The following is a 21,668-nucleotide window of genomic DNA, read 5'->3' on the forward strand; positions in this document are numbered from 1 at the left end:
CCCCCCGCCGAGGTCCCCCACCGAGCTGTTGGCTTTCGCGTTAGTTTGTTATTCTCTCCAGGTAAATGGCCGGCGCCGCCGACCTGGCGATGGTGGCGATGAAGCTGTGGTCGCGCCCGAGCTCCAGGCTGGGGGTTTCGTCCTGCTCCGGAGACACTGTTTCGTAGCCCTTGTTGATGCGGAGCGGCTGGTGAGCCTGGCAGTAGCCGATCACAGGCGGGTCGTAGCTGTAATACGGCAAGGGCTTCACGTGGTGCGGGATCTGCGTGTGCGAAAAAGAAAGACTGATTATGAAAAAGCGTTGGAAAGAGAAGACAAGACGACACTCCTAGGATTGTGCTTGAACTCTTCCTTGCTGTTTTAAGGCATCAACTGCTGATTCTGCTCTTAGTAAACATTAACCAAAATAAGGATTTTAGTATTTAACTCGATATTGTTTTGTCCAGATAGATAAGCCTTATATACGATTTTATCTACAAAGTGTGTGTGTATGTTTATATACCTTGTATATGCACCTTTTATATAGTCGTGTGTATAGATATACACACTTTATGAGAAAGTGTATATATACTTTTTACATATACTTTCATATAAAGTGTGTGTGTATACGCGTATATTCATATACACATATATTCATTCATATGCACGTTGTATACACAATCATAAATATTTTTCTGTGCTCAGTCCTGTCATCTATCTTTCTGTCTATTGCCATAGAGAAAGTTAAAAGCAACCTAAATTCCCATCAACAGGGAATTATAAAATATATTACCTAAATTCATACACTTATAGACAGATAATACAAAGATTGGGGAATGTTCCTATGTTATAATACAGCAAGATAGGCTGTTAAGAGAAAATAGTTAATGTGCAAAGAATGTACAGTGTGATCCATCTTATGTAAATACAAATGTAAACGTATGTAGAGTTTTTACTTTTAAAATATCTTTATATATATTTGAAATCTTTATTGTGGGCATATATGTTTTACCTAAGATTTTTAAAAAGTAATCATAATTTCCTATAGATTATTTCTAACAATTTCTATGTATTCTGAACAAAAGAACTCTAGAATCATGAAAGCGGTCACATCCTTGTGTTCATAATATGTAATGCTATTGATTTCAAGCTAACAAGCCAAATATGTGTCTAATGTTAGAATGATATGCCCAGGGGCGCCTGGGTGGCACAGCAGTTAAGCGTCTGCCTTCGGCTCAGAGCATGATCCCAGCATTATGGGATCGAGCCCCACATCAGGCTCCTCTGCTGTGAGCCTGCTTCTTCCTCTCCCACTCCCTCTGCTTGTGTTCCCTCTCTTGCTGGCTGTCTCTATCTCTGTCAAATAAATAAATAAAATCTTTAAAAAAAAAAAAGAATGATATGTCCAAATAATCGTCTATAGAAATCCCTTTAATAGGAAAAGCTAAAAATATTAAAATTATAGTAATTTTTTTTAGAGAGAGTGAGAGGGAGCAAGGGAGGAGGAGCAGAAGGAGGGAGAGAATCTTAAGCAGGCTCCACGCTCAGCTTGGAGCCCAACGCGGCCTCGATCATGACCTGAGCCAAAAGCAAGAGTTGAATGCTTAACCAACTGAGTCACCTGGGCACCCCAAATTATAGTACTTCCGATGCTGTGTGGCTTTTTATTAAACTGCAAATTTCTGATAAGGAAAAATGTGTCATAAACTTAGAGAAATGAAAATGAAGATTGCTCAATTCTTGATATCACACTAGAGCATTTTTCATAACCCACTAGATCCGATCTGACACTCTTGGTCAACAGTCCACAGATGATAAGATTGCAAACACTTCACTGTCCTACTGTCCTATCAGTCAAGAGTTGTGGCAGTTTAAACTATTGTCTCTCAGCTCCACCCCACTGCTGTGCCTGGCTCTATGATGCCAGGCTGGGGCTCTGCAAACCACATTGCCTCTTGACCTGCTTGTCCCCGTTAGACTATAACAGTGGGACCACTGGAGGGCGATGGCAAGACTAGAGGAACTGGAGGGAACTTCTCCGTGGTGGGCTTCCTGTCTGTTTCTTCCCGTTCCAGGGAGCTACCCCAGCAACGCGCCATCATACTGGCTGTAGCAGCGCCTTCTCTCAGTAGCCGGCCATTCCAGTTTGTAGCCTTCCTAACATTTGATCCCATCATGTCTCCTCAGAGTCTCCAGCACCAATGAAATGTGAGGTGTATCTCCACAAAACTCCTCCTCCAAACTTGTAATTTTACAATTCCAACCTTTCCGTGAAGTCCTTCAGTCTCACAGGTGGTAGGGGAGGCAGTTACTACCTGAAGTTACTGTCTTCTCTTACGCTGTGGCACCTTTAGCCTTTGCATGAACGTAGATAATAACTCTGCATTTTTTAAAAGATTTTATTTATTTACTGAGAGAGAGTAAGAGAGAGTGTGTGTGCGTTTGCACAAGAGGAGAAAGGGGCAGAGACAGAGGGAGATGGAATCTTGAGCAGACTCCGTGGGGAGCAGGGAGCCTGCCTGGGGGCTTGATTCCATGACCCTGAGATCATGACCTGAGCGGAAATTAAGAGTCGGATGCTCAACTGACTGAGCCACCCAGGCGTCCCACTAACTCTGTATTTAATTAGCAATTCATGTAAAATGCTTTGTTAAAATAACTGATAGGTTGCCTGTCTCCTGACTAGACTATATAAGACTCTTTCTCTAGGTTAAACTGCAGAAATTGTTGTTATAATTTTATAATTTGGTAGTGAAGTTAACCCCCAAAGGACTTATGGGTTAATTGTTCTGGAGGAAGTTAACCAGTCTTATGTCTAACTTGGTGACCTTATTTTAAGAATTCATTCCTCCTATACTGTATAAATCCCTCACATGTTCTTTAAGCTAGGTCTTGGGTTTTCTTCCTGTTATCCCCATTAACATGTTAAGCAAAATTATGGCAAAAATTCATTATCTGTTTACAGAAGAATTGTGTTTTAAACACCTCTATGTTTATTAAGATAAAAGTCACCTCCTCACATTTTTAAAAATATAGATTAAAGCAATGTTTTCTGTGGAAGATCACAACTCATTAGTAGGTTATAAAATCAATTTAACGAATACAGATAAACACTTTAAAAATTGAATTAACTAGAATAGAAAGTATTAGAGTGTATTGTGAGGAAGGATAAGTTGCTTCATAAAAGTTTTGTTTCACATTTGTGTGTGTCCATGAGTGTGTGTCTATTGAGTCACCCTGTGATATTTTTTTTAGACTGGGAATCACAATAAAAAATGCTTCTAAAAATATTCAAAGCACATAGTCAGATTGCAGTTTATTTTAATGTGATCAGCAACATCTGGATAAATTCCCATCCTTCATTTACCATTCTTTTATTTTCTAACTCACATAATGCAGTTTTTCTCAGTGAGTGAGAAAATGAAGCCAATATATGTTTCTTTATTTTTTGGATGAGACATCTTGATTTCTAATGGAAGGCAAACACTATTTTCAGCAAGTATTAAGAAACAGTAAAGGAAAGATAATTTCTCATCAAACAAGATGTTGCTATAACCTGGAATATGCAATTCTGCTCTCAAAAAACCTGAACTAAAATACACACCAGGTCAAATTTATGATTGATACAGAGATGTTTTGGATATTGGACATTAATTTCTGTGCTGGCAGTGAGAACAAGGAACAAATTATAAGACAATATGGTTGAATGACTAGATAATAAATATAAAGTTAGACCTTCACTGAATGTATGATGGGTTTTTTTTTTTTCTTTTTTTCTCACTCATATAGACTTCTCCCTATAAATCAGTTCAGGTCCAGACATGAAATGTTTGTCAGCAAGTTCTATTTTAGGTCACCTCATAGGATTTTGCTGTGTGTCAGATAGGTAGAGATATCTGTAATTAGTGTCATGGGTCACCAAAACTCTGAAAAGGCATAGAAATGAAACCACTTTGTCGTGACATTTCAGTAGAAAGAATTTAATGAAGACCTTCTTAGGAGTTACATAGTCCATTCTTGCTTTTTTACTGTTAATAGGTGGAATAGTATAACTCTAAAGCATAAAAAAATCAAATTATTTCCTATGGCAGCAACATTCACTTGGCATAGAATCTTTGTTGCACACTTTCGTTTAAAGGAATGACTCATCTCCAAATTAGCCAAATTACTAAAAGATATCAAAATAAATATTGATTATGAATTCTGGTTTTGTCCACTGCCTTGTAGCACCATGGATAGTCCTCCTCTGGTCACTACAATAAGAAGATGCTCGAACTACAAACATGGATAAACCATAAATGCAAAATGAGACAGGGTCCCACAGACCTTACTAAAACCAGATTAATCTGCAGATGAAAACCATTAGCTCTTACATGAACATTGTTGAATTTTCAATGTGAAGTCCCAAAAGTTGAACTGAAGTGGGAAAGAAGAATTTCATATCTAAGAAACCATGGCATTTATCTTCAAATAAAGTTGATTCAAATGTCAAGGGACCTGTATTAACTGCAGCACGTCAGGTTTATATATTCCATCATCTCTGAACTCAGAAATTTGTTTTGCTATGACAGTTGGACCGGTTTATTTTTTACTTCAGCGAATAAGGGCTCCTGCCATTTTCTCTATTGTATTTGAGACAGGCTTAGAATCTCCAGCAGGATAAAAAACATTGTAAAGTGCCCTCCTGCACGACAGTCCAATAGCAAGAATTTAAAAGCCATGTGAATTGGCAAGCTCTAAAAGGATATCTGAGATGTTTGCTCATTTACTCTTAAAGTCTATTCTGCCGGGCACTATGTAATCAACTGATTTTGTGGTTTCTGAGGAGCTAAGAGACTGAGGCCTTGTACTTTATAGTAATAACGTACAGTACATTAACCACCTGGGTCCCTGTGTGTATCATTGTTTCCTTTCCAGCAGTCAAAACAAAGTATCCTTAAGTTCCCCTTAATGTGTATTTGATATTTTTGTAAATGTGTTCTTAGAGCTTTTCCAAAAGGTCCCTGTGTTCTGTCAGCTCTCTGACGGACCTCATTCTGTGGCACAGCACAACAACACTACTTAAAGATGGCCTCATTCGTATGCTTGACTGCTCATTGATTGCTTCGGAAGCTGCACTTTATTTACAGATAATAGGTGTGGTACATGGCATGAAGGAATCTCATTGGGGAAATATACTATACTGAAATTCTGTCATTTGCTTCTCTCAAGAATATGAACACTTGAACTCAAATGGAATGTAAACTTTTATAGGGGCACATAAACTTCTATAGAGGCATATGTCATAACTAAACCTGAGGTAGGTTACAAAAGGGAAAATCATTATTATCACTAATTATAAGTCACTTCAATCCTACTGAGTTTCCTGTGAGTCCTCTGAAAATGGGGATAATAATGACATCTCATTTACCTTTATAAATCTCAGATAACTCTGAAAGTACTCCCTGTTTCTCAAGAAAGAAGGAATACCCTGAAAAGACATATCCCACTCTAGTTTTACTCAACACTGACAGTGTCTTTCCTGGAAATGTTCCCTGTCGTTTGTCCTACAGTTTCCATTTGAGAGATGCAAGGACACGGAGGGTCACAGAGTGGCTCATTAGCCAAGTCTCTCAGTCCTATTTTGTGCACTCAGAAGTTGAGACACCTTAGTGGATGTTCTGGATTTCTGACAAAGTTTTTGCCCTTTGCCTAGAATATGGTTTTCTTCCAACATGCTGGGGGGAGTACAAAAGGACACACTCCTCTCAATTACAGTGGCTCACAGAGTGAATGATTCAAAGAGGAACGTGAAGGAAAGAGAATGTGTTTAAATCTTGGGAGGAAGGGCAAAAGTATAGTGGGATATGCAGAGCTTCAAAAGTCTACAAATTGATTCAGATCCCATAATTTTACATCCATAATAATTATATTTAAAATGAGAAATGAATGTGTCTGTGTAGTTAATGTGAGAGTAATGTGAAACGGACTTTTGATATATGTGATCATGAAAGGCTTTTGAAGTTCAGTTTTGTTTTAAGCATGAAATTCCAAGATCGTTACCCTCTTTTCTCAAAGGTATTAGCATTAGTTATAAGTGGTTTAATAGCCTGATCATTTTAAAATTACTATGCACTATCATTAGTCTTATTTATTAACTTTTCATGAACATTGTTCACATTTCAGTATGAGTTCTTTCAATTGAAGTCATAAAAAGTTGATTTCCAATTTCCTAAATGACATTTGGTCTCTAATTTTCAGAATTAAAGGGTAATGCCTGACTACTCAGACCATTTAAAAAGTACCATCCTACAAATCCAAATGAGGAATTCAGTATAGTTGAATTGCTTAATGGAGATGGACACTTGGTTTATTGGAAATAAAATAGATTAAAAATGAAGGGCAATAGCTAAATGAGTATATAACTTAGCCTTTATTCTACTTTCTATATGAGTCTGTGACAAGAATTGACAGGGACTGAGAAAATGTAAACAAATTTGTCTAGAGGTTTATTCAGGAATTTTGATCAAAGCTGACAGAGCCTCAGCCCATTTAAGTTAGTTGGGTAAAAGGGAGACTTAATTGACTCATAGACACAAGAAAGGATTTAGCAGCTGAGCAGAAGAGCAAGGGTACCACTGGGTCTCAAGAACAGCTGGCACCAAGAACATAGATGTCACCAGGGCCCTCTCAGTCAATCATGCCTGATCATCTCTACACGTGCTCTTCACATCCTGATTGCCAAACAGCTTCCTTCATCTGATTGAACACATGGCAGTGACAGCTCCAGAATTTTGCATGTAACCAGCCATAGTAGATTGCACAAATGACCATAGTTCTTCTAGCTCCTTCTCATCAAAATGTAGTATCTTTTTCTCCTTGCCTTAAATACTGGCTGATCTTGTGATTTTCTTTACCCAATAGAACACAGCAATAGCAATGCTGCTTGTGTCCCAAGGTTCCTAGGATCCTGGCCAGGTTAGCCACCACCAGGTGAACAAGCCCAGCCTAGACCACTGGAGAATGGAAGGCCCTGTGGAGCCACAGAGTCACCTTAGACTAGCCAGCATCCCTTAAGGTCCACAGAAGTTCATCACAGGAACATGAGCCCAGGAGCAAAAACCCCTGGCTGGCCCCAGAGGAAAATAACTCACTCACTTCACCTCATTCCAGAAAAGCATATGAGAAATTGTACTGAGCTGTGACATGGACAGTCCCTACAAACCTGATTTCACCCCTCACTTCTCAATTGAGAAAATTAAAATAACAATCTCCCTTTCATAAATTTTGCTTCTTTAGGTTTTAAATATCTGAAGGCACTTATAATATAAAAAGGAGACACAAGAAAAGTAATGAATCTAAATCAATTCATTAAATTACATTGTTTAATACTGTTCTGCAATGAAACATTCTTACTCATTGTTTTTATTTCTTTTCTTAAAAGATTTTATTTATTTGCTTTTTTTAAAGATTTTATTTATTTGAGAGAGAGAAAGAGAGCATTAGTGGGGTGAGAGGCAGAGGGAGAAGCAGACTCCCCACTGAGCAGGAGCCCCATGTGGGGGTCAATCCTAGGACACCGGAATCATGACCTTAGCAGAAGGCACGCACTTAACTGATTGAGCCACGCTGGCATCCTATTTATTCACTTAAGAGAGAGAGAGCATTCAGGAGCCCATGAGCAGAGAGAGAGGCAAAGGGGGAGGGATAGGGAAAGGAAGAGAATTCCAAGGTGACTGGGCTGACCCTAGGCTGAATCCCACAACCCTGAAATCCTGACCTGAGCCAAAGCCAAAAGTCAGAAGCGGAACTGACTAAGCCACCCAGGCACCCCTCTTGTTTTTAAATGCAGGCTTGCTTCTTAATTAGAAAACACCAATTATCTAAGTATTAGTTTCTATTAATCAAAAAGTAATATTGTCAACATCACCTGACATTATTTATAAAACATTTGCTAAAAAGCTTATTTTTGAGCACAATTTTGAAAAATACCTTGAACTCAAAGTTAAGATGGAAATTTGAGCCCTTGATTGCTATCTTTCCAAGTTAGCACTCAAATGGACAAAGTTTTTTTATTTAATAGATGCTTGTTCATTTGTTTTTCCATCACTAAATCAAAAACTCTTAGAAATTCCTATAATATAGAGGAGAGAGGAGAATGAATTAAAAGAAAAATTTACTAGCATAGTGCAACTGGAGGAAAAGCTGGTTTAGACTGGGCAAAGGTCCTTTGCGGAACTATGATACACTCACCAGCTTTGAATGCCCAGGATTGGTGAGGTAGGAAGAAAAGGCAGGGTTCTGGGCAATCCCTGACCATGAGTCGAAGCAGGAGAACAGCAGAGGTCGAGAAGGAGGATAATGAGCCTTACCTTCAGGAATCCTATTGTGAAGCACTGAGTAAACAAGGGTATGCCTGTACCTGAAAGCTCATTTTCTACTTAAGGAAATGGTGAGTTTTTAAGCGACAAAAGTAAAGCAGAACTTCTCTGTCTGCCATTTTATTTCTGGTTGTTCAGCTGCCTTCACCAGCAGCCACTCTCTCCCACTATCCCCACTAATTAAACAAAGCCTATCTCCTTAAGAAAGAGGCCCATGCAATCTCTGACATCCTAACACTGTATACACACAGAGACTTTTCTCCTTAAGTAGTAACTATAATAGAGAAGAATCTCCAGAAATAAGATTCAAGAATTCAAGAGAAGATGATAAATCGAAGCAATGAGTGAAAAAGCCAAGATTTACTAAAAATGAATGAAACTAGAAACAACTTAAAATGCATTCTCATTGAACCTCATCATTTCGACATTGCTTGGCTGCATGATAGATATTCACATTATTCATGGAATGAAAGCATATTAACAATCTTATCTTTCTCACACCTTGAAGATTAAATAAGTAATAAATATGACAAAATCTAAAATAATCTGTTGTTTGTCACAAGCACCCATTACATTTATTGATCTTCGTTTATGAGAAAATCTCAAAAGAAAAACAAGAAGATAATGGTGCAAATTGCTAACTGTCCGACTTCTTTTTGTTTATGGGCTGAAGTGTGTACCACGTTGCTCTGGTGCAAAAGACACGACACTAAACACATGGCATTTGGCTTTTTATCTTGACGGGACTCTTCAGACCATTTTAAACTTATGTTCTGATGGAAGTTGCATGCAAGCATTTGCTTTTATTATTATGTTCTTATTTAAAGACTGGAATGTGTGCTATTTGTGCACTCATGGTTGTCCAAATTTTAACTTTTAAGTCAGTCATGGGATAACAGAACAGAACACCCACTTACATCTTTATTGCTCTCCTACCAGGCCGCCTTGTCTGTGAGGTGTCCAGAGAGTTGATTAAATTAATGAATGAGGTACTAGCTGTTCTTTGAAGTTAGCTTTGACTCCATTAACTGGAAAGCTTATTACATTACCAGCACTCTCAGTGTTCAGTGAGGTTTTGGGCTAATGAGCTGGATTAATTAGCTAGTATTAACTTCTAAAGGCTTTCCTTCTGTTGCTCCAGCCTCTAAATTTGAAAGAGTAAGGACTCCCTAATAGTGCAGGACAAGCAAACATCCAATTGAAGTGAAATCTACATCAATACTGCAATAAAAAATAGAGACGACAGAATTTCAAAACCCACATCTTTCCCCTCTGGAGAAAAAACAAACAAACAAAAAATCTGAGGAAGTGTCAATGACAGACAATGATGTACGGAAGACAAGTCTTGCCTAAAACAGAAGACAGTGATCACTACTTGAGCCCAAATCTGCTGGAAACTTCAAAACAAAACCAAACAAAAGAAAACAAACAAACAAAAACAAAACTTATCATCACAAGTCACAGATTCAGTGTAAGATTTACTTTGCAATCCCTTCTCAGAAATTTGGAGAGGGAAATAAACCAAAAGCAGCAGAATGCCAACACCAGGGAAGATGCGAGCAAGTAGGCATGAGAGACGTTTCCTTCTAGGTTCATTTTTAGCTTCCACGTTGTTCAGAGTAGTTTATGTCTAGTTTCCATGTAAGTTTTTGTAGTATTCTGTACAGTTTTGTGTTAAATTCTTAATAGTGTCCTTAACTTGTTTTAGGCAAGAGCATGTATCTCGTCTAATCCAAATACAGCTGATTTGTGCAGCTTTTGAAGATATTCTATCTTTGTGATCCTCCCCAGACATGCAATTCGATAGTGCAGTGAGTATCCAGTAAAAGCTAGAAATGTTTTAAAAATGTAAAAATAAAATGAAATGAAAATCTTGTATAAGGAAGGTGATTGAATTTCTTGCATTCGTGCACCTTTTCATCCCTAGGTAAAAATTTAGAACCAAATGACAATTACAGAAGGAAGAAAACCCCAGAAGGACATACACCTTGATAGGATGAGTAACCTGATTCTAATAGAGTTTAAATAGAGCTTCTTGGGGGACTGAATGATCCTAATGAAAAGAGGCACAGCAATGTATATTTAATTACAAAAATAGGAGAAGCCCATTTAGAAAATGCAATTAAAGTTGTTATTCTGATTGAATATATTTTAGAACTGCATGGCAGAGTAATGCATAAATAATATTGGTCTCATATTTTAATAAAATGTGCTAAGCTCTAGGTTACTGCCTGGATCTCTGCCATGGAGTATATACTATTAAGGAGTAATTATATACAGTGAATTTGCCATAATAGTATACTTATTTATGTATACATTCATTCACAAAGCACATATTTATCACTGAGTTTGGCTAACTTTTTCTGGGAAGGGCCAGCAGTAAATATTTTCGGCTTGCAATCTTCCTCACAACTAGCAAACAACCAGACCTTTGTAGCAGGAGAGGAGCCTTAGACAAAACGTAAACAAGAGAGTGTGGCTCTGTTTCAATAACAATTGATGAACACTGCAATTTGAATTTCATGTAATTTTCAAGTGTCAAAAAACATCTTCTTTTGATTTTTTTTCAACCTTTAAAAAAATAAAAGCTCTTCAGCTGGGGGCTAACTTACTAAGCTAGGCATTGCGGCAGGTGCCGGGGATATGAAGAAGAATAAAATAAAGGTGCGTACCGAAAGAACAGAACTGATAGAAGAAGATCCACGTGATTCTAATTCTCCGTTTAAAACTGCATCATCCAAATCAGCGAAGAGAGGGAGAAAAGCACTCCCCGCCGGTGGGCACCGCAGGTTTTCTTGTGAAGATCCAGGTCTTCCACTCTGGAATAAAGCTCTCAGCAGATCCCAGACAAAGAGCTGGACCCACACAACCTTGGTACTTAGAAGTCCGACTTGAACCTCCAGGTGGGAGTTCTGAAGTCACCATTCAGGTCATTTAGATCAAACATGCTTTGGCAGAATAAACGCCCAATGACCTTTCAGAGAAGATCTTAAGCAACACTCAAGCCCGTGAACCTGCCTCTGGGTATAGGACAACTTATAACGCAAGGCCCGAGGCAACTTGCGTGCTTTTGTAAAAGAGGGTAAGTTCACGGGTCATGTCATCATAAACAGGTTTTGTTTTGTGGAGAAGGTTAAAAAGCCTTCTTTCTATTTCTCAATCTCAACAAGCCTTTTCCCATCTCTGGGCATTTGTACTCTCCATTCCTTTTGTCCTTTGCCTCCATTCCTTCAACTCTTGTCCGTAGGATTATGTGGATCTTTTGAGTGCCTGCCTAAATGTCCTGTTTCTAGAGGCGCCTTCCCTCACAACCTACTCTAAAATGCTACTCCGTCCCTACTCACACATATAAGCCATCCCCTGACTCAATTCCCTGTTTACTTTCTTCACAGCATTTATCAAAATGTTAAATATCTCTGGTCATATATATCTTTGCTCCTTTACTGTTTCCTCCCCATGTAAGCGCCATGCTGTCAAAGAATGTTTCTGACTGGTTTGGTGATGCCTGGCTAGAATATTTCAATAAATGTGTACTCAAAGAGTTATGAATTTATGAGAGATATTTGTTAGGGAATTGGGTTTTATTTGGAAGAAATTTGCCTCCAGAACTGTGAACTTCCTTTCCTTTGTCTTTTTCCACTGTCCCTTACCCTTTCTCTGCTTTGAATTAAAACAGGGACCTAGGATGGCACACAAACGCTTTCTGTCTACAAATCTCTGCACACCGGGCATTGTGTTGAGAGCTATAGATATCAGAATGACTAAAGGTTTCCATGACCTTAAGAAACCCATAACCTAATGTGGAAGACAAAAGTGAGATTTTTTACAATGTGACATCATTTATGGTCCAATGCATAGTAGGGGTGTATGAAAAATGACACGGGAGGAAAGAAGAGGGAGTGAGATGCTTATCAGGTGGTTTCTGATCCAAAGACTGGATGCTTATGAAGTCACCAGTAGAAAGCCCAGTGCCACGTGTGGCTTCTATATATGGTCAGCACGTCTGCTACTGTTGCTATGACACATGGCTTCCTGTGTGCCACGGGGAGCCCACAGCCCTGGGTAGCCTGTTTTAAATCTTAACAGTCTACCTGACTTACCCACAACTTGCCCTTGTACGGAATGGATTCCACATCCTCAATCTCTTCAGCCACTTTTTCCACCTCTCAGCCCAACACTGCCTTAGTGTCTTACAGCTGAAGCATCCCTAAGTTGTGACGAGCAGCTGAGACTGACCATCGCTCTGGGGCCGGACATGGAGACAGCTACTTTCTCAGCTGCTGCTGAGTTAGCAGTCAACACTTGCCACCCTTAACGAAAGCCGAGAAATGGAGTCCTTTTCACGTGCCATTTGGGATTTCATCAACCATACAGACTGCCCTTAAAACAGTGCTTCCCAGGCCTGGCTGCAGCTTCAACACCTCTGTGCTGATTGTAAAAATGCTTAAGCGTGGTCCTTATCCCAGGTCAATTAAATCAGAATTTCTAGGGTATGGCCCAGGCCACCCTATTTTTAAAAAGCACCCACTCAAATGTGCAGCCAAGGTTGAAAACACTACTTCTTGTTAAATTTAGATTGCTTTTCTTTAAGGATGAAGGCCCACCAGGGAGTACACAGTGTGATTTACCGAATTCCCCACACCTGCCTGGAGAGTGCCTCATTCGAAACAAAGCAGATTAGTTCCCAATCTGAAGTCACCAAACATGGTGCACATATGTGTGCTTTTTACTCTCCAATTAAATTTTCCTTTTTCTTAAGTTCAATTCATTACTGCTAATTATTCTGTCTCTCCTGTTGCGTTTCTTCACTCGGCCCTATTCATATTCGTGTAGGTGATTATTCTGCCAGGCTTTTAGTTATTAGCAATTTGGTTATGTATACATTCTACTCTTTTGTCTAAAGTTAGGTGTAATTCAGTTGGGTAAGTTTAACAACTACTATTATACACATGTTTTTTAAATAGCTACTTGTAGGTGAATTTACCTTGCCTTGACGGCAAAGTGCCCATAAATGTTCAGTCAGCTGGAGAACTCCTTTGGCTAAACATTTTCACAATCTATTTCTTTTATTTTTTTTTTTAAGTAATTTAATTTACTGGGACGGTAGTAATAGCCCATTCCACTTTGCACTATGGGGAAGAAATGATATTTTTATCTACTTAAAATTTAATAAAGACTCCCACTGTTGAAAAATATTCGGACCTCCCAATTATTTCCATCAAGTGATAAATTTAAAAGAAAAGAAAAAGAATTAAAACCCAAAAGTGGTAGCAAGTAAGCAATAATGACTAGGAAAAACTTGGGAAAGGATCATTAAATTCATCTTTGCTTTAAAGCAACCTGATACTCATATGCAGAGGGGCCTATATGAGGGTATATTCTGCCACTGGAAATAATAAGAGTTGACATATAATTGATGCAATTCACCATCTGTGGTAGTAAATCATAGAAAGAAATGATGTGTGAGACCACAGACAACAGCTTGAAGGACCTGTTCTCCTACTCTCCACCCACCACCCCCAGCTCCAGCTGCTGTCCACCCAAAGATCACAGGACTTATTTATTTGCATGGTAGGATCCTGCTCCCCCATGGACCACCATGGTCATATGCCTATAGTTCCCCAGCATTACAGAGTATTAATTTGGCACACTGCCCCCATGGGTCCCTTTTTCAGAATGAAGTTGTAGCCGAATTTCTCGACATACTCCAGAGGAGTTGGGTAAATCCATCATGTTTCACTTCATTGTTTTGCTTGGCCAACCCCAAAATGGTATCTATTTCCCCTCTACACCATTCCTATAACCCACTTTGCTTCCCTGCCCAGATTTCTTTTCTCTTTTTCCTACCAAACCATTTCAATGAATGCAGATAAACCATAGTGTTTTATCAAGAAGGCTCACACTCATTGAATCTTACTAAAAATGCTCAAGGAATAACTCATTTTTATAGTGTCACTGAACTGTGGTTTTCTGGTTTATTATTAAATAATACCACACATTTATTATAAATAAGTTTATTTATACATTACTATTATAAGTTATTAAAAATAAATGATTATTTAATCATGAACTTAGACCCTCAGGGGAGTCCTACCTTCCTGGAACTGGAGTATAGCATTGAGAGTTTGATAGAAAAAGAGCTCACAATATTCTTGGATAGATTCAGCTTTATGGGGATTCTATGTGGCAACCCCAGATGCCATTTTCCAGGATGGCAAATAATTTCTATTTATCTATGGGAAAACATGGAAAGGCCCCATTATCTTTTTAGCTAAACATGTAGTAATACTTCATTGATTCAGACTAAGAGATGATCACTCAGGGAGAATTATAAATTATATAGCATTTTAAAAAGTTGTAGTTTACTTCATTGGGTTTAACCTAAGGTCAAAAAGCTTCTACTGTGTGTAGACAATACACTTTTCCACTTCTAGCTCCTTGATGGGTAGGGCGTTTATGTCATACGTACTGGCGGTAGAGAGAGAACTTGTACAAGTGGGCACCGGGAAGACAGGGGAGAATAAAAGAGATAAATGGAACAACATCCCTTTCCTGTCCATCACTTCCAATCAGCGGGTTGATGAAAAGGTTCATGAAGGATTTTGTGACACACTGAGTCCTAAAAGTGGCATACACTTGTAAAGGGGACTTTTCTCCCTTTCTCTGTGGAAGAGCAGCACTCTTGTGACTCTTGCCTCATCAGTGTTCTCACAGTGGGGCACCGTAACAGACTCAATATATATGTCCTCCAACTACTCCATAGGTTGAAGCCCTAACTGCCAGTATGGCTGTATTTGGAGATGGGGCCTCTCAGGCTGTAATTTAGATTAAATGGGGTTATAAAGGTGAGATCATGACTCTACAGGATTAGTGTCTTTATAAGAAGAGACCAAAGAGTTTGTTGTTTCCGTGTGCATATAAAGGTCATGTGAGCGCACCATATGATGCCTATTGGCCAAGAAAAGGGATCTCAGAATGAAACCCACCTCACCAGCACTTTGATTTTAGACTTCCCAGCCTCTAGAACTGCTTTAAACAAATCATCCAGCCTATGACATTTTGTTATGGCAACCTGAGCTGACTAATACAGAGACCATCACCATAAAGTGGCGAGGCTTTGCATAAAGATGGGTGGATGTTATCACAGTGATGGAAGCAATATGGCTGAAGCTGATGAACCATTTAGTGATAAAGTAGTGTTACTTCTTCTGCAAACCTCCAGAAACAATTTTTTGTGAGAGATGAGTGAAATCCTACTATTTAATAGCAGAGTATATGGACTTCAGTGGTATTTATCTGACTTATTGATGTTAAACTTCAAAGATGAGTATATAGGCTGTCACAAGATGCTGAGATTTCCCCTAGGAAAACATCTCTTAGTTTAGGGCAGAGTTAACAGGAGCATGATGATTTACATTCTTCTTTTTGAACATCTTCCCCATCCTCCATTATATAATGTTTATCTTTATCCTATTTAAATTAGGCTGGATCTGGGAGGGGGTGATGCATGAGGGGATTCTTTCCTTCCTTCTTTGTGCCTTATTTTTAATGTGCAATTGGAATTCAAGCTGGAGGTATTTATATTCATCTAGGCTGTCATTCTCGTAGTGTCCAACTAGCGACCAGTACACCAACACATTTTCCTAAGATCCTACAAACTGTGGTGCTCCCTGTCTTCTTAAGTTACCCCAAACGCTCATGACTACTGCAAAGGGATCAAGGTAACTCTAAATTACTGCCTATCTTAGGCCAGCATTTTGGTTATTCTCCTTTTGTCTCCTCAGACACCTTCCCCCTTCGAGCCTTGCCTTGTGTGTAAGGAGGCTCATTCTATGACCCAAAGTGCCTTATTATCGGGTTTCGATTAGCTTCTGTCAGGAGAGGCATCCAGTGGTAGTAAGAAAAGAGAAGTCAGAGTATTTATGCCATGCTACTGTTCTGGAGTAGCTTCTTTCTTTTACAGCAGTGGTTCATAATCTAGAGCAATTTTGCTTCCCGGGGAACATCTGGCAAAATCTGGAGGTATTTCTGTTGCCGAGGTTATGGCTGTCAAGAAGTTGTCACAACTGAGGTATTACTGGCATCTAGTGAGTAGAAGCCAGGGGTGCTGCTAAACATTCTGCAGTAAACAAGATATCCCCCCCCCAACAACAATAACAAACAACTATCTGATCTAAACGTCAAAGTGCCACTGTCAAGCTACCGTTTTACTACAGTCACAGATCCTCTTAGACCCTCAAGATGAGCCCCTTTCACAGACACAGCTTCCACTTGGATCTAATGACAGAGTATCTTCCCTTTGCCCTCTTTGGCCAATGAGTGGGAACGGGTAGCAGCTTCCTGCTGTTTCTATTAGGATTTTTCACCATCCTCTGTAGATCTCCCCTTAAAACGGCTCCATTTTTTTTTTATAAAATTCTCTTCATTAAACTCTCTTTTTTCAAAGTTTATTTTTTTTTTCACTAATCTCTACACCCAATATGGGGCTAGAACTCAGGACCCTGAGATCAAGAGTCACATGCTCTTCTGACTGAGTCAGGCAGGTGCCCTTAAACTCTCTTTGGTTAAAACTTGAGTGTGCAGTGTTTCTTTGTTGGACTCTAACTGGCATGGAGCTTTAGGCTTACATGCATGAGCATTTTTGTTGTTGTTGTTTATTTTTCTTAAATTATAGGTGGAATGGCAAACTTTCACAGCCCTAACTGCAAATATTTATTGAATGATGTCTCTGTGCTACCTATCTTTGTAAGTGCTTAATGTCAGTTAACTCCTTTATTCTTCACAAAAGATCTATCGTTTGGGTGATAATAGGATGCATAGTAAAACTGTAGAACATGGGTGAAATGACTTGCCCAAAGTCACGTACTGAAAATGGCTCTTGATCCTGGGTGCTTAGTACTACCTCAAGGAAGCATTTTGTCCTCCAAAATAAACCACTCTATACTATCTGCAATACAGAAAGCCATAGTTGGCTCTAGTGAATCATTTAAATGTGAATCACAAAGAAATTTTCAGAGTGGCCTCCAAGGTAACTCTTGATGGCATTCTACACTCCCACCCTGTTCTTTTTTTCTCTTTTTCTTCTCTGTCTTTACCTTCTTCTTGCCTCCTGTATTTCCTCTCTTTTCTTTTTGTTTCTCTTCCCCCTTTATTCTTGCATACCTCTTCACTTCCATTCTTTCCTCTTTTGCCTTGTCTATTTTTGCAAAACTTGGGTCTGCCTTTGGCACCTAAATGTTAAAATGAACTAGGTTCAGTTTTTAGTCAAAATGGCATTCAAACCATCAGGAACAGAAATAATGTATAAAATATTAAATAAGCCTATTCCTGGGATTTAATGAAATGTTAAGCATAAAATCACTTAAATGTTAGTTTTCTAAGTGCCAGTGTCTTGAAACAATATAGTCAATTTCATAAAAAATTGTGATGTATATTCAGTTGAATCTTAAAGCCTATATTCAAGGAACACAGAAAAAGCAGTTTCTACATACTATATAGAGATATGAAATTGTTTAAAAAGACAAAGTTTATTTATGTAAGCACTTCGGTATGGAAATATGAAGTGGTGATATTTGAAAGTAATAGCTTGTCTGAAAATACTTTTTAAAAGTGGGCAAATTGATTCATTCTCTAAGGAATTATGACAGTAAGCATAAAAGTATAGTTGCTGCTTTGCATGCAACAATACTAAGCATAGTAACCTATTCCATCCATTTTTCACTACAAATATGTACAGCACTTAATATCAAAAGCTGAGTTATCCTGACACTTTGATAAATGGATGCATTGGTGGATGAGTGAAATAAGATTTTGTCTTAGAGGAAATATTGGCTTTTCATTAGGCCAGCTGAGAATTTATAGCATACAAAAGAACTAGGAATTTATGGTTTCTTTAAAGAGGTTTAAATACTCTTTTTTAAGATATACAAGTTATCTTTTTCTAGGGAAGTATTATTTCCAATTTCTATGACTAATTGAGAACAATGTACAACATATTTGTCCTAAACTCGTATATGGTAACAGTGACGACTGAAAGTTTATGCTGGCCAATTCAAAACGTTCTGCTTTGTCCTCTTATGGGCAAAACAAATCTTCAAAAAAACAAACATTTCTGAGGACAATTTTCTCTGTAAATATCCGCTCTCACAGGACAAGAACAAAGGCATTCTCTTGGCATTTCAGAAATTTTACTGAAATCTGGATGATTCCTCTTGCCTAAAACCATTCAGGATAACTGAAGGATGGGGAAAGATTAAATTGCCTTGTTCATTCTTTATAAGGAGTGCAGTGTGTTGGCGACATACCATATTGAAATTCACAAGAAACCTACACACAGAAATGTCTTCTTTTGAAGTGTGCATCACTCTAATTAGTGTTATGAAGAGGTCTGAACAAAGATATCAAATGAAGCATCTTGTGGCACTGCCTAAGAAACGACTCATGTTTCTTTGAGGGCCTGCTCATAATCACCAACTAGTTTCAGGAATATTGGGGCTATAAAGTATGAATTTCATTTCATGGCCATAAGAAGAGGCAGGTGAAGATCATTAAGATCTCCATAGGACTAGAAGTATCATTCTGCTACCTTGGTTTCATAAAACTGCTGCTGCCACTTAAGGAAGTCCTCTTTTAATATTTTTAAAAATATTTTATTTATCTATTTGAAAGAGAGAGAGAGAGAGAAAGCACGAGCTGGGGGAGCAGCAGACTCCCCGCTGAGCAGGGAGCCCAATGCGGGGCTGGATCCCAGGACCCTGGGATCATGACCTGAGCTGAAGGCAGATGCTTAACCCACTGAGCCACCCAGGAACCCCAGGAACTCCTCTTAATTTAGACTAAATCCTCCCTAAAAAACACAAAAGAAGAGGTCTCAGATGATTACACCATGTTCTTCTTGTTTCCAATCAGATGTGGGGCCGGAAAAAAAAGTCCTAATAAGTAAAACGAAGGGATTAATTTGGAAGATATTTAAGGTCCACTTTGCCTTATTCTGTGTTTTCTGTGAATACAAAACAGTCTTTTCTATTGTGAATAGTTGACAGTGATAATGTTACTGAAGCTGTAAGATTAATTAGATGAATTGGGATGTGAGATGTCCCCAAGAAGAAGTTCATTTGCAAGTGAAAAACACTAATGTGGTTGTTGATGGTGCTGTGTCCAAAGTCCTTTAATGCCTGGCTCCTCCCACAGTAGTCCACACCACCTGAGGGCCAGTTAGAAAGGCAGAATCTCAGGTCTCACCTCAGACCTACTGAATCTGAATCAGCATTTTAAGGAGGCCTCTGGATGATTCATATGCATATTAGAGTTTGTGATGCCCTGCTTTCTAACACATCAATTCTTTCAGAGGTATCATCTACCAGAATGGCAATGGTGCAGAATATATTTCCAAAGTGCCCTGATCAAAAATGCATTAAAAGAAAAAATAATAATACTTGTAGAACTCAGAGAAGTGGTCTTCCAGACCAGTGGCAGCAGCATGACCTGGTAACTTGTTAGAAAGGTAAATTATCACACCCCACAGGGGACCTACCCAATCAAACCTCTAGGTTTGAGGCCAGGGCACCTATGTTTGAACAGCCCAGCAGGTGATTCTGATGCTAACTGGGACTTGTAGAGCGGGAAATGAAGAGTCTCCAGATTTAGATAATCAGGGTGAAAGGCAATTGATTAGGTTAGAAAATGAAAGTCCCCAAAAGGGGCTTACAGAGAAAATGGACATATTTCCATAAACGGTGCTGTGTTTTAAAGGATTAATAATATATGTAGAATGAATCATGCTTGCTATTTCTTCTCCAACTCTGTAAATCACCCTTCACAATTCATATAAAATACCAGCTCCTTCAGGGAACCTAGTCCCTTCAAAAAAGTAACTTTTTGCTGTTCTAAACTCCCATCCCCATTATCTGTATTGACCATGTAGTGGTTGTCACTTTCCAGTAATTGTCACCAGGAGACCACTAGGGAACTACTTCATGTATAAAGTTCCCAGAGGGCAGAGTTTCTGTCTTGTATCTGTGTAGCCCGCAGGCATTTAGCGCTGTATCTGGGATACAGTTGAGGTCTAATATGTTGTCTATTTGTTAGTTCTTTGGTTTGGGGGATGAAAAGCCTATTTATTTTCCTATTTTAAAGGTCATTTTTTTGTAAAGGATGAACAACTACCTGTAAAATACATTGAGATCCTCTGATTAAAAGTAAGCTATGTTAAGAACATCTCCTTTTACACATTAAGCATTAAAAAAAAAAAAAAATCTACCAACAAAGTCATAGAAGGTCTTTACCCCCCAGTAGTACAATTGAAACATTTGACATAACATAAAATATGTCTCCATTTTCATGCATTTAAATTTCTAATTGTTTCTCGGTTCCCTTGGAGAGCTTTTCTAGGTCAACGAAGTACTCACACTGAGCTACACATTCCAAGAGTCCAAGTTAGTCTCATCTCTTATCCTCAAAAATAGAATGCTGGCAAATGCTCTTCGTTTATACAATAGTTAGAAGAGATCAAAAGAAAAACTTGACTCTGTCAAATGCAAGCTTTTGCAGCTTTTAGATTTCTGGTTAACAATGTTATTCCTAGCTCCTCACTATCCCCTGCTTCTTTCAGGTTAGCTTTGAACCAGGCTTAATCCTGAAAAACAAAACAAAACCACCAGCAGGAACCAGACAGAGGAAAGAAAACAATGGGTGATTCAGAACTACTCAATCTGATTTAGATGAGATTCAGGCAAAATCCCACTAAAGTGACCTTATTTGTAGGAATGAGGAATGGAGGTGAGGTGGGGCCACAGCAATGGCTCCATTGTGGAATTCCTTTAACTGCTGTGCTTTCACAGGATTAACTCCTGGGAGATCTGAGGTCCAGCACTGTTACTTCAAGTGGCTTTGGCTAGCACCAATTCCCTGAAGTATCAGGAAGGTTCTGTGCTGCCCCTCAAATCATTGCCAGGTGAACTGAAAAACAGTTGGGTTTAAGGCTGGCCTTCCATGCACTTCATGACCAAGGCAGAGGTGAGCCCAAACCAGCACAGAGTGGATTGTTCTCTTAACAGACCCCAGGGACTGATTTCTACCTTTGCTCCAAGGCTGTAGAATCTTGAATTCTGAGTTTGTTTTCATTAACAGCCCCTTTGACCTAACATTCAGGAAGACTCCATGCTCTCCTTTTGAGCAATGAGGGATCTAAGAAAAACCCACCCAAGTGATTGTGAGGGAAGTTACAGGCCAGGATTTCCCTCATCTCCTCAAAGAAAGAGAAGAAAGAACAAAATAAACATCAACACTTAGGGGCCAGGTGTGAGAGAAATGCAAAATTTTGTGGGAAAT

At 38.9% G+C, this 21,668-nt stretch overlaps 1 protein-coding gene across 3 annotated transcripts in view; it reads right to left on the reverse strand.

The window, feature by feature from the left end:
* Positions 1–21,668, reverse strand: part of LRRTM4 (leucine rich repeat transmembrane neuronal 4) — a 748,825-nt gene that overhangs the window by 50,773 nt on the left and 676,384 nt on the right. For 2 of the 3 annotated variants that reach the window (XM_034659443.1, XM_034659442.1), the window contains one exon: positions 34–262. The exons of the other annotated variant lie outside the window; for it this stretch is intronic. In XM_034659443.1, coding sequence (XP_034515334.1) covers positions 41–262 — 222 coding nt within the window. In that variant the 3' untranslated portion in view covers positions 34–40. Of the gene's footprint in view, positions 1–33; positions 263–21,668 lie in introns of those variants that run through there. 3 annotated transcript variants of the gene reach the window in all.

This window comes from Ailuropoda melanoleuca, chromosome 4, assembly GCF_002007445.2.
Source record: "Ailuropoda melanoleuca isolate Jingjing chromosome 4, ASM200744v2, whole genome shotgun sequence".
Lineage (NCBI taxonomy): Eukaryota > Metazoa > Chordata > Mammalia > Carnivora > Ursidae > Ailuropoda > Ailuropoda melanoleuca.